The sequence below is a fragment of the Cyanistes caeruleus genome, chromosome 4 (genome assembly GCF_971803275.1).
Source record: "Cyanistes caeruleus chromosome 4, bCyaCae1.hap1.1, whole genome shotgun sequence".
Taxonomy (NCBI): Eukaryota; Metazoa; Chordata; class Aves; order Passeriformes; family Paridae; genus Cyanistes; species Cyanistes caeruleus.
Window position 1 is genome coordinate 13,415,120 of NC_141704.1, and position 13,778 is coordinate 13,428,897.

A 13,778-nucleotide genomic window follows, 5' to 3' on the forward strand; every position below is an offset into this window, starting at 1 on the left:
AACACTAGCCAACAGTGACAGAAATGGCCACTTTTTTGACTTCTTTTTCCTCACACCATGGCCACACAATGGATTACTTTTAACAGAATGACTCATAAGTATATAAATGGAAATTAATTTTTGACTTTCTTTCTGGCATGTTATATTGTAGTATTTAATTTCTGCCTTTCTCTCTGGCATGTTAAATTATAGTGTCTCTAGTCTTTCTATTAATAAGATTTATTCAGAAAACATGCTGTTGTTGCTTCTGTATCCTGCAGTTGCCACTAGCAACAAATTTACATGTTTTGAAGGAGCGGGAAAGAATCACCCTGTGCTCTCCAACAACCCTAACTGACCCTGGAGATGTTAGCAGATTTAACTTGATTTGGCACCAAAACCACTTAAGTGACTGACCCTTTGAGGTCAAATATGGACTGAAATATGAATTATTAACTACAAAATATGGGATTTAGTCTTTATCGCAAGACAATAACAAAGTATATATTACATTTATATGTTAGAAACCATATGAACACAAATGAAGCAAAATAAACTGAAGTAAACCAACAAATGCAGTGTTTCACTCCTCTTTTTACCTGTTTAACAGACTAGTAGAAAAGATTTCACAGGAATAGTGAAATTGCAACACTTCACTTAATATCAAATGCAGTCGAGCAGCAGAATACCTCTTGCCTTTGGCTGGTTGGCTTTTTCTGACCCCTAAAGCACCCTGGTAAAATGTATTCCTGGCTTCATGTGATCATCTCAGTGCAAAAATACATTTTTCATGTCCATGTTTACTTAACGTTTAGAAGACCCATTCATCCCATTAAGTGTGAATGCATCATATCCTGGATTATGTCTGGGAACTCAATTCTTCAGCTACGAGAAAAGGGTAAGCAGACAGGCATTTTGCATTGGACAAACACTGAGGGACATGACTGGCAAGTGAGAAAACCAGAGCCTGGAGGAACAAGGTTGCATGACTAAGCCAGCAATTAGAACCTCTCTGTCTACAGCAAATACAAACATTCGCTGCAGTGGTAAATTCTGAATGCTCCAGTTGGAATTCTATTGATACCAGACTTCTCATTAACCTTGCTTTCAAGAAGTCAAAACAAGCATTTTACATGAACTCTTTATATTAACGTAACTACTTCTCACTAACAGGTTTTCTTTCAAAATAAAGAATTTAATTCAATCCTTCAAAAAACACACAACTCCTCTCCCAAACTTCCAAATCCCAGTAGCATTTCCTCTATAAAACAAGAGTTTTAATAAATCTCTTTACAATTGCTACTAGCATTTATGAAAGTACCCAGCTTCCACTGCAGTATCATTAAAACCAATAAAAGCAAGCTAAAAAAGCAACTCAAAACATTTTGACTTATTTGACATAAGTTGCAAAGATGCCTATCATGCAAAAACTTTTTGCTAGTTTTCAATAGTCAGTTATATTCTTCCATTTTGGGTATATGCGGTCGTAAGTACAATATATAAAATGTCTGCTTTGAGTTTTTCTCTGTATATCACTCATTCCTGTTAATTTAAGCACTGATTTTCCTAACAGAAATAAGTAAAAGCTGCAAAAAGTTTGCCAAGTCCAGCTGCAGTCAAAGCCCAGCAAATGGAAAAATCGCAGATGTTTTTCACAAAAACCCATTTTCACCCAAATACAGATAAATAACAAGCAGCTGGTTCTAGCTTCATGACCATTTACTTCATCTTTCTGTCTTCTTGTCTTCATAGAGGCAGTAGCAATTATTACTCTTCAATCACGTGAAAACACTTCTCATTTGGATAACTTTGATAAACTGATCTTTAAGAAAGCAGTTACTTAAGCTCCTTGGCTTACAAAGTATCTTTTTTTAAGTGCCCAGACCTCTGATTTTTTTTTGAGTTGACTTCTCACACTTAATGCAAAACCGAAGTTTATCTCTTGCCCAACAACCTCATAGAATGTGACATATTTTATTTTATGCAGATGATGTTTCCAAGAGGCATTGCATTCAGCATGCTCTCCTGTCACATTCCCTCAATGAAGAGGCCATCAGTCTGTAAGAACCCACCATGAGCCCTTTGTCTTTCCAGATGTTTCCAAGGAAATGCCTTTCCATCCCTTATTTGCATCAACCATTTGTCTTGGGAGCTGTGGAAGCAATTTTGGAGCTTTTCTATTATTTTTAAACCTTGCAAGTGAAGGACCTTACATTTGATTTGATCTTCAATAAGCAAGTAGCCTTTTCAGTAGAGTTAGGAAAGTCACCCCAGTATTACAGAGCATCGTCCAGCTGGCTTGATTGAGGCAGTTTTGTATACTAAATACTGTGACAATTCCTGTTGAGATTTTCAGCATCTATTTTGTGTCAGCAAGTCTGAGAATAAGGGTTATCAGACCATCTGACTCATCCCAGCCTTGGCATGCTTTACCTCACAGCATGGCTGCTGGATGACTCACTTATTGGAATATTCCTATTTCCAACAGCAAGAGAGAGTCTCATCCATGGTGGAAAAGCACTCAAGGAATCCCAGCTGTCATGGTATCCCAGATGAACTGTCTCCCCTGTTGAGAAGATGCAACTAGTCAAGAGGCACCTGCCTGCCAGAATGACATCTTTCCATATCCTGAGTCTTGCTAACAGAACACTGACTGAAGCTTCTTCTACCAGGGCAGTGAACTCCACAGCTCAGGAAAGGAAGCTCACCTTGTAAAGGTAAATTCTGAACCCAGTTTATAATAGGAAGTGGACAGCAACTATTATTTCCATGAGCCTACAGCCTTCTGCTCACTTCATTTTCAGGGGTAATCTTATCTCAGGGCTTGTTATGGAAGGACAACTGTGTCTGCTGCACCTGATGCCACACAGAGCTCTGAAAGACTGAACAAGTTTCCTACTCTAAGTTTCAAAAGTCAAATGACCAAGGTAATTGGCATGGTACACTAAAGATCAGAAACACTGTGGTGCCTTTGTTCTAATGGCAGTAAAGGACTGTGATGGCATGAATTCAAACCTGTAACATTTTACAAGCAGAAACTGAGGTCCTAGGAACATGGCAGGCTTACTGCTGCTGAATATGTAAATGTTAGGGTGTTACAGTGGTGACAAAACTGATCTGACTGGTGCTAAAACTATGATACATTACATATGTTTATGATGTGCCAATGTCGTGACTTTCACTGACACAGTGTCAAAGGCAGCTAAAGTCTCCTCTGCCACTGGCTCAGTAACAAGCCTCAGAGAAGTCGTCAAGCTATGGAGACTCTCAGTAATAATGAATGGTAAAGAGCTGAAGAAAACTCTGAATTGAACCAGTGTTTCAGGAGATGAAGCTAAGAAAAACTGGAAGCATAGAAGGATCATCTCCCCTTATGTACTTACAGTTACTGCAAAGGCAAAGCTGGTTTTCTCTTCCTGAATCAAGATGCGTATATGCAGTCAGTGCCCTGTGTCAGCAGGCTATCACTGGGAGTTTTGATTCACTAAACCTCTGAAAACATGATAGCTGAAGCACAGCCTGACTGCAGGATGGGATGGAGATATTCCACTATAAAATGAGACATCCTTAAATCATCAGCAAGACAACCAAGCCTTGGACAGCTGTAAAATGCCTTCGAGCTTAATCCTGATTGATAGTGTGGGTGCCAGACATAGGAAAAGGCTAATATTCCTCCATGAACATTTTATCTACTTGGATTTCTGCAAGAGTCCCAGCTAGGGTAAATCAGTTCCCTTTAGACATTTGATGAATTGTTGCTAGGCAACATCAGACACAGACTAACTGTATAGTGCCAGGGTTGGGAAATAAAGATGATGATTCATAGGGATGAACAGAGCCCTTCACACTTCTAAAGAATACTGCTTCCAGTTCGGTTAATCTTCTCAGAAGGTTTGACTTCTCAGAACATCCCACTTCACTGAGGTGGAGCAAGTACTTTGCGCGTAGGAGGAGTACAGAAATGCAAAGAGATCATAGAATCCTTTGGGTCAGAAAAGGCCTTTAAGGTCATCAAGTCCAACCATTAACGCAGCACTGTCAAGTCCAGCACTAATTCATGTCCCTAAGCGCCACATCTACACATCTTTTAACACCTCCAGCGATAGTGACTCAACCACCCACCCAACAGTCAAGATGAACAAAGCTTCACCCTAGTCACACCAAAACTGCAGGATTAAGAAATCCCTCCCCTAAATGACTCCCAGTACTAACCACTGAAGGATAACAGAGAGTTGAAAAAAAAAACAAACAAGGATTATCTTTTTTAAATGCAGAAGCAGAGCAAAAAGACTGCCATAGGAAAAAAAAAAAAAAAAAGCAAAGCATTTTTCTTTAAGTCTTTGTGACTCTGTAATTTCTTTGTGAAAATAATTTGAAAGGAGTTCAGAAGGTGAAAACTAGAATAAAAATGCTAGGAGACTATGCCTTAGTCTATTTTCTCCCTGATTTGCCTCAGGACAAAACTTTCTTTGTCCTCAGTACATAAGTCTCCTGGCTATTTCCATGTAAATATAGCATTTATAACTGTGTATATATTTAACAGCAGCTTTCTGCAATGTTAGACAGAATTAAGAATTATTTTTCTATTACAAATAGCAAACAATAGGTTTTAATTTCTATTGTCAGCTGTATCTACTTATCCAACAAATTTATAAAAATTGCTAAATGTTTTTGTGCCTTGAAATATATTTCCTGTCTAAAAATGTAGGTCTGCACCTCTTCCCTTGCAAAAAAATACCAACCACAGCACAGCATCAGCCTTTCTCCCAGTGCCACCGTGTTGCCATGGAAACTGGACCGATTTCTACTGCCAACATAGGTTCCATGTAAGCAGGAAATGAGCTTAAGTAATATTTATATAATATGCAACAGAGAACATATATACAACATTTAGATTTCACTGGAGGCCTCCAGACTGGCTGAAGCAGTTTTAAGTATTCTCAGACTGTTTCTATCAGACATTCAAAGTATATTTTTATTACTAGTCTCAAAAGCATAGCATAGGAAATGCACACAGATGTGGAATTCACTATATTCCTTTCTCCTTGTTTCCACTCAAAAAGAGAGATAAGCTCCATGCTTCATAAGTAAGTAAAATCATATGGTTTTCCTATAAAGAATTGTCCTGTAAAGAAACTACAAGTTAATTTATTCCTTTAAGAGCCTCACTCTCAAAAAGGCATAGGAGACTGTGGAGGCTATTTTTGCAACACAATCTGAAACAAAGGAAAGCCAACTTAACCTTCAGTATTCCTCTTCCTTTAATAGGATGGCATGTCTTTCTTCTCTTCCCCCCTGCCCCCTTGAAAAAAATTTCCTATAAAAATATTGCCATAAAAACACTGCCCCACAATTCTGGTGGGGGTTTGGTGTTGGTTTTTAATTCTGAATACAAGCTGTGTACGCCCACAGTCATAGAAGGGACCTCTGGAGATCATCTGGTCCAACATCCTTGCTGCTCCAGCCAAACCACCTAGAGTCAGCTGTCCAGAACCATCTCCAGATGGCTTACTTGGAATATCTCCAAGGATGGAGATTCTACCACATCTCTCATGGGCAACCAATCCACACTAGTGCTCAGCTTCCAGCACCAGGCATGAGATCAGGAGACAGATTCAAACTTCTAAACAGCAAATAAGCCACTGAATGATGCCCAAAATACATTTTCAATACCAAAACAATTTTGTTAGGCAGTTTACTGTGAAGTGACATAACACAAAATACATTTCAAGCATACTTAAAGGGGTGGGAAATGATGCAGAGATTTTCACATAGAAGAAAATAACTAAGTCAAATTTCCCTCACCTCTCTTAGATTCTCTCAGAACACTTTTTCAAAGGTAACATGTTGAAAAGCAGTCTTAAGTAATTTTTTTTTTGGTCTGGAAGAATTTCTAACTAGAAATATGAGAGTAGGAGACACAGAGGCTACACAAATTCTCTGTGCAGACAACCTGAGGAAGACTCAAAAGCTTCTCTTTTGAGAAAGATTTGAAAATATTTAAATCCTTGATCTGCACAATCAGAAATGTAATTTTTACTTCAAGTAGCTAGTTCTTCTCTACATTTCATAAAGCCAGTACCCAAAATCTATTACTAAACTCAAGTATTGCCCTCTTTCTCAGCTATATAGCCTTGCTTCCAAATAAAATGTGTTAAAGTTGCAAACATTAACTGGAATGAATTATCTTGAGGGCAGAAATCCCATAAAAAGGAGCAGATGCAAGAACTTGTGCACAGTGATATTAGAAAGGCTATTCTAGGTCAGTTCAGTGATCCACACAGACCAATAACCTATATTAAGAAAAACTGCTACATGCAGATGTCAAAGGAAAAGCATAAGAGCAAACTAAGCACACAGGGATCCTTCCTCCCCTAAGCAGTTCCATGGTCTCTAGAAAATGGAAGCTCCAAGGCCACCAGATGGGATTTCTGTGAATTTAGTAACTCCCACCTAATGTTTACTCCAGAAACCTATCCAGTTCCCCTCTGAGCAAATGGAAACTTCTAACATCCGTCTCATATGGCGTGAAATTCCAGAGCATACTTACACCTTTTCCAAAAGATCATCACTTCGTGTTTGTTCTGTATCTGCCATCTCGCAGCTTCCACTGGTATCCTCTGATTCTTGTCCTGAAAGCCTGCAAACATCCATTCTGCAGTCACCTTCTCCTTGGCACACAATTTTAGAGACATCTACTGTACACCCTCTGCCATCTGTTTGTCAGCCTTGACGATTCCTACTCAATTTTGTCTTTCCTCACAGGAAAGCTGCTCTACGATTCAAGAGCCTACCCTTCACTCTTCCCTGAACCCTGTCATGCTGCTGTCTTCGTACACAATATTCCATAGGCAATGTGTGGAGGGCGTATATTTTGGTACAATGACATTTTCTACCATGTTGTCTCCTCCTTTATTTCTAAACATGTATTTGCCTCTTTTTACCACTACTGAACACTAAGCTGATGCTTTTATGAAGCATCTATTTAAACTGCAGTTCCCTAAATAATGATCATCACCTCAGAATCCTTTATTTTCTATGAAAAGTTATGATTATTTTTTATGGCATTATTTCTACATTTATTAGGCTGAATTTCTTTGCCAGTTTAACCAAAAGGCTGGTATTGAGTACAGTAAACTGGGCCTGATGCAACTTTTTTGACCAAGAGCCACCAAGATAAAATGGAAGAGAAGAAATGTATACAGTTCCATCACATAATCAAAATAAGTATCTTTGTATCTTCAGGAAAAGAAAGATTTGATTGGTTTTTTGTTTCTAACATCCAATGTCTATGACTAGCTCATATAACTGTGACTCCCCAGAACTGTCTATTTATTTTCTAATGAGAGTGTGATTACGGTATGAGTTATTAGATCTTTAAATAGAAGTAGATTAATCAGTACCTCTAAAAGGAAATGACATTTCCTTTTAAAATATCATTTTACATAAAAATAATTATGTATCTCATGAATTTCAAATAAGTAAGATTCTAGAATTGTAAAGAGACCTGAAATTAAAAATATTTACCAAAGCCATACACAAAAATTCCTGCTCTGCTTTAGTTAACATTGGACAGGCCCACAAAACATATGCTTTGCAAAAGAATGCAGAAGAGACATTTTCTTTAAAGTAATTTTATCTCTGACTCAAATATACTACTCAGGTGTCATCTGTCTTGAAAAGAACATATACAATTTATAATATAACCTGGGACTTCAAAATAGTTATCACTAAACTTGAATTTCTATGGATGTGAAATAATTGTCATTGACAGGAAGAAAATATCAACATGAAATACTAGGTAGTACAAACTAAATTAGAAAAGAATAGTGTTCATATTTGCAATTCTGAAGCCATATGCCAGGAAGATAAAATACACCTACCTAATTTAGAAAGGTGAGGAGACTAGAACTTAGAAACCTAGTTGACTTCAACTGTCTCAAACAATGACAGAAAAAAAGGGAAATTTACACATTAGGTGACTAGTAAAAATAGGTATTTAATTTCAAATGAATGAGTGCTATATTAATAAATTAATAAACTGTATTAAAAACAATTTTCCTTTTTATGAGGAGATTTTAACAACTGAGAGATAAGGTTGCTTAAATTCCAGTGATAACTGTTTACACTCCCAGAATATTAATAAAATGAACCAAACGTGTCACAACATTAAGTTCTGATCAGAAAAACTCTACTTTTCTGAAAACAGCTGCACTAAAAGTATTATAGTGATGATGGATAAAGAGAATTGAGAACAACTTTAAAATCAACCATTTGGGCTTCATTGTTAACTATTTGCAGAAGCCAAAAGTCAGTGTAGGCCAGACAGCTCCAAGCTTACAGCAGATTTTCACTTAGCAATCTAGAGAAGAGAGCAGCTTCTTCAAGCAATTTATAAATCAGTAGAAGTCTTCCACATATTTGTAGCAAGGCAATATATTGAAAATTTTACTACATTTTTCAGTGTAGTATCATTTCACTTCATTATTACAACTGCAAAGAAACCTGAACTTTATAATGCTATTTATTATTTTTCAGGTGATCGGAAGATATCCAAATAAAGATCCTACAAAATTGTAGCAAACTGCAACTTAATCCAATAACATAAGAAAGTAATTTTTTCTTCAGCTATTTCTGTACAAACTGCTTTCTCAGAGATATCTGTTATTTACCTATGCTTGTCATTAAATAAAAAGTAAAAAATCTTCATGAATCACTAAGATATATAAAAATGAAAAATGAACCAATTCTAGTTTGAAAGCGCCTGCTTCTTCGTGCAAATGAGAACTCCGCTACCAGAGTGATCTTTTGTTCAGAGATTCTGTACATTCAGCAGCATTCTCAGCTCTACCTTCCACTGCACACGAACAACCTACATGTCTGTCAGTACTGTGAGGAATTTTAAGATCAACTGGGCAAATGGGTAAGACCACTGTAATAAATACAACAAAATGAATAGGAATTAATCCTTAAATGAAGACTGCTTTTAAAATATAAAATACTAGTTTGCACTTAAAATTCACGGTAAACCTCAGGAATTTTACTCTTTCTTAAAGCATTTTCTTTTTTGGTCAGATCCCACTGGGAAAAGTGCCACACTACCTTAAGTGCTATAACACAATTAAAGGTATTTGAAATGGTTTCAAAAGGCATTGCATAATAATCAATGACCAAAAGCAAAACTGCCATAATAAATTGGGTTTTAAGATCCGTGGATATTTGGTGTTTGGGATTTTTTTTCAATCTGTAGAATAAAATACCAATCTAAGCTAGGACAAAGAAGGAATACTTCCCAGTTGATCTTCAAAGGCTTCGCTCACTCCGGCCACTCCACACAGAGCCTTCAGCTGACCCAGCCCAACAAAAGCAGAAAACAATCATAAGATATAAACAGGAAAATACATTCATTTATTTCCTGTAAATTTTCTGACTCTGCTAAATGTTTAGATCAATTAAAGGAAAACAGATGTCAGAAATGTGACTTAACACATGTTTGCTTGCCTCGTTTTGAACTGTGACTAGAACTGCAGGTACCATGGCCTCCACCAAGTAAAAAAGGCTTTTGGTTTGGGAGTGGAGATCACAGAAAGGGGAGTGTGTAGGTATAAAGATTTTACTACAATTGTGAGGCAAAAAATCCTAGATTGTTTTGCCCCTTCAGCCTCTGCTCCTCCCTTTTTGCAGTTTATTTTGTGCATTTATCTTTGGTAATTATATTTAATATTCACTTAAGTGATACACTATCCCCATGAAAGTAAACCACAATCTTCCTCACAAAATATCAGGAGTAGACAAAAATTAAACACACCCTCTCCGCTTTTGCAAAGTATAGGCTGGTTAAGGGCCTATGGAAAACTAATTTGCAAAACATAGTCCTTAAAACCCACAACCCTGATATGGAAAGGAAGGACCAGAATGCAGTATCACTCTGGGTACTGCAACGGAATGAAAATGTCAAGAATACACATGTACACAAGCAAAGGAACATGCACATACAACACCAACACAGATGCCTCAAATGATATGCAATTTTGAGAGTTTTTTTACCTTCTCAAAAACAGATTTGATACACAGCCACCACACAATTTCTAAGCTCCATATGTGTTTTAGCACAGTTCTGTTAGACATAATGAAAGCAAAAGATAATCATACTGATTCTGTAGACATCGAAGTTTTGCAACAAAATTTTGTTCAGGTTGAGGGAATTCTCCAGAACCAGAAGCAATGTGAGCAAAACTGCTGTTACAGTTTTTTAAAAAACAGGGCAATAATTTGCACTGCAATCAATGTCCAGTGCAAAACATATGTAGACTCCACAGTGAAATAAACAGTATTATCTGCTCCTGACAAAATAAATCTAGGATTTCAGGATCACACAAACACTGGGGATGAGGACCTTCAGAATCGTACTGTGGGACTTTATTCCAGATGTCCTCTAAGAGACACAGAAAATTACCTGGAAACAGGTTTGAGGGAAATGCAAAGCTTTCCATTTTCTCAGATTACTTGTCAACTGTATACTTATATCTGGCTTAGGAATAATTTTCTTTTAAAACTCAAATGCAGCAGTCAGGCTGCATATTTGCACAAGAATGGTTCTTAAGGAAAATGCAGACATATTGGAAAACGTAACTTGTTTGTTGCAGTGTTACTTCCCATGCTCTACTTATTGTTGTTTAATTCTTTTAGAGTTGGGTCTTTTTTTAATTCTTTACAGAAAATGAGAATCAGGATGCATGTACTCTTCGTGCTACATGTGACTACACTTCAGAGAGAGCTCAATCTGCAGCGTTCTCCAACGCATATATGCACTGTAAACTGAGTTAATCACCTCAAGGCAGCTGCTGCCTGCCCTGCTTCCACCCCCAGTGGTGGAGGAGCCAGGACAGAGAAACAAGTGAAGGGTAGGGCCTGCAAAGCCCTAATTTTTTTTTTAATATAGAAGAGAATATTGGTGTGGCAACATAAGTGAAATGAGTTGCTACAGTTTGTTTTCCTCAGCTTCTGACAGTTCTGCAAGGCTAAATAACCAAGCATATGATTCCATGCCTAAAAAAGGTTTATGAATATAGATTTAAGAGAAATCCTTACAATGCCAGAAATACACTGACATTGGTTTTTTAACTTAAGTTACATTGCTCTTTGAGAGACACTGGAAGAAATTCACTGGGGGGAAGTAATTGGAAAAGATCAATTCTAAAAATTAACGGACTGCCTAAACTGCTAAAACTCTTGTTAAAAACCCCAGATTTACCAAGCAATCTACTGAAAAGCACAGGTACTTAAAACAGGGTAGTTTTATTTAGCCTATGGCTGAAAATAAAGCCACAGTTCTTCTGCCTGCTTCCAAATTCTACCTGAGATCAAATAACAATTAAGAACTGTGCCCAAATGACCCACAGTAATTTATTCAACTTAAAACTTCACAGAATTTTTTTTTAACCATAAAATTGCATGAGCTTAAATAAACTAGTAAATTCATCTTTTACAAGCTAAAAATTACTGTAAATCAAAGTAAAAGGGCATGTAATGATTGCATCATTAAGTATGCTGCTGCACTAATGACTACAAAGACTGGACAAACTCCTCTGTAAGAAGTTAAATGCTTAAGGTCAAAACGAGAATGTGGCTATGAACAACGCACTCTTCCATACTTTTCCGCTAAATCAAAATAATGAAAAATAATTTTTTTTAAAAAGCAAGTAACTTTAAAAACGTATTCTCTTAGAAATATAGTCTTGCAGGTCCCATTTTTACAACTCAATAACCAGTTCAAACCAAAGGAGGCCATGTTTTGCAGAACCAGCCACCTAAAATAAACATGCAAAAAGGACAGGAAAGTTCAGAAATTACTGCTGCAAGAGTGTATGAATAGAACAGCAAGTGACAGTTTTGGAAGTCTGCTTTCCAAACAGCAGAATCTGCCCTCAATTCTCCCAGGATAGGGCCTGTAGTTAAATCAAAACATGTCTGAATACAGGGTCTAATCCACACTGAAAGCTTATAGATGTGGGCACACTTTTCTGCCACAACAGACCATACTTTAAAAAGACTGAAATCTAACTCGTAACACAAACAGCTCTTAAACAGCTACCTCTTTCACTCCTCACACCTAATCTATAATTATTTGGAGACATTTCAAATAATTATATAATTAAAAAAGGACAAGTTACCCTGAATGGTAAGATAAAGATTTCATGAAAACTTTAAAAGGACATCAGAATGCAAAATAAAGTCACTCAGCATTTTTATTTGACTCAGCCTTCACCTCCAAGTGCATTACAGTGGTTTTAAAACTGTAAAGGCTTAGAGATATGAACAGAAACAATCTTTCAATAAAGAGTTCTTGATACTAGGAATGAAAATCAGGCTAGTACTGAGGCTCAGAGTTCTTCAACCAGAATGACAGTGAGTTGGTTCTTGTTTGAGCTGAGGGAAAAGCTCTAAGCCCAAAGATATGTTCACTTTTTCTAAGTAATTTAATCTAATAAAAGCATAAGGTATTCTGTAATTTTAACAGTTTGCATTGCCAAGTTATTTCAGCAAACCACTCTCTTGCCTGTATCTGTCTAGAGGATGGACAAAACATGCAGTTGTAACAATGATCCTTCTGCACACAGACAACACAGAAATCTCCACAGATCTGACTTGGTCTCTCCAGGAGGTGCCTTTCAGCACCTCCTCAGTGTCAGCTGTTCCAGAACACCTTCGTGCTCACCACAGAAGACCTCTCCAGCAGGCTGGCTGCCAGGCCCTCGGGCTCAGCTCCATGTCCTGCTGCCCAGCACATCACCAGCTCTCCACAGCGCGACATCTCCGCACTCCTCTCCTGCACTGGCTCCCAGGAATTTGGGAAGAGCATGGAAAGTGTGAGAAGTGCCCGAGCACACTGAAGAGCACAGCCAGCTCCAGGTCCAGCTGCCCAAGCACAGCCTGCCTGGGGTGCACTCTGACAGCACCAAAGGCACAGGAAGGAAGGGATGCTCGGCTCACGGCTCTCCAGAGTCCCCATGAAGTCTCCCAATTTCACCTCTACCCACACAGTAAGGTTAGAGCACTACAGATAATGGCAGCCTTATCAGCACAACCAGGGAGCCTTAGCAAAAAAGTGGAGATGCCACTTTTGAACATAAAAAGCTGAGTGCTTTTGAAGGACCTACTGCTTGTATTACAGATTCTTTGCCCTCTTAAATTATAGTATGAGGGGAGAGAAATTGCTGTAGTAGAGAAATATAACATGAAGGCATCCACTTCAGACTTTCATTTTATACTTATGATTAAAAAAATATTCTCCTAAGAAACAGGACCACTGCATTTTCTAGAGATGGGTACAATTACCCTTACACTTGTACACTTATATCAAAACAAAGCCCGGAGTTTAAGTCACTTGCCAAAATATTACACTCTCTCCAAAATCAAAGGAGTTATTTTTAAATAAAACTGAGCATCACTGGCAGGGCTTCACAGTCAATGGCTGATTAAGAAAGGAGGTTCGTTGTAACCACTGTACACCACTGTAGAACAGTCTGTGTAAAAAACAGACTAAAGAGAACCTTGAATATTGTGAGAGTCTAGCAAAACAGAACAAATTAACTGTGTTTTTATGAGGATTTTTTTCTCCCTTCTTTCAAAAGGAAGAAACTTCAGACCAGAGTCACACAACTTACACAATGCCCTAAAATCCAAAGTCACACCACTCGCCTTCAAAGTTGCAAATGGGTCTGGCTGAGTACAACCTTACTCCTTCAGCACTGCTCATGAACTGTCATTCAGATTTAAAAAAAAATAAATTTAAAAAT

General features: G+C 37.6%; 1 protein-coding gene across 11 annotated transcripts in view; it reads right to left on the bottom strand.

Moving 5' to 3' along the window:
- Window positions 1-13,778, bottom strand: part of SRPK2 (SRSF protein kinase 2) — a 128,229-nt gene that overhangs the window by 50,592 nt on the left and 63,859 nt on the right. For 3 of the 11 annotated variants that reach the window (XM_086886718.1, XM_086886712.1, XM_086886711.1), the window contains exon 2: window positions 6,530-6,619. The exons of the other annotated variants lie outside the window; for them this stretch is intronic. In XM_086886718.1, the coding sequence (XP_086742844.1) occupies window positions 6,530-6,619 (90 nt within the window). The remainder of the gene's footprint in view (window positions 1-6,529; window positions 6,620-13,778) is intronic. 11 annotated transcript variants of the gene reach the window in all.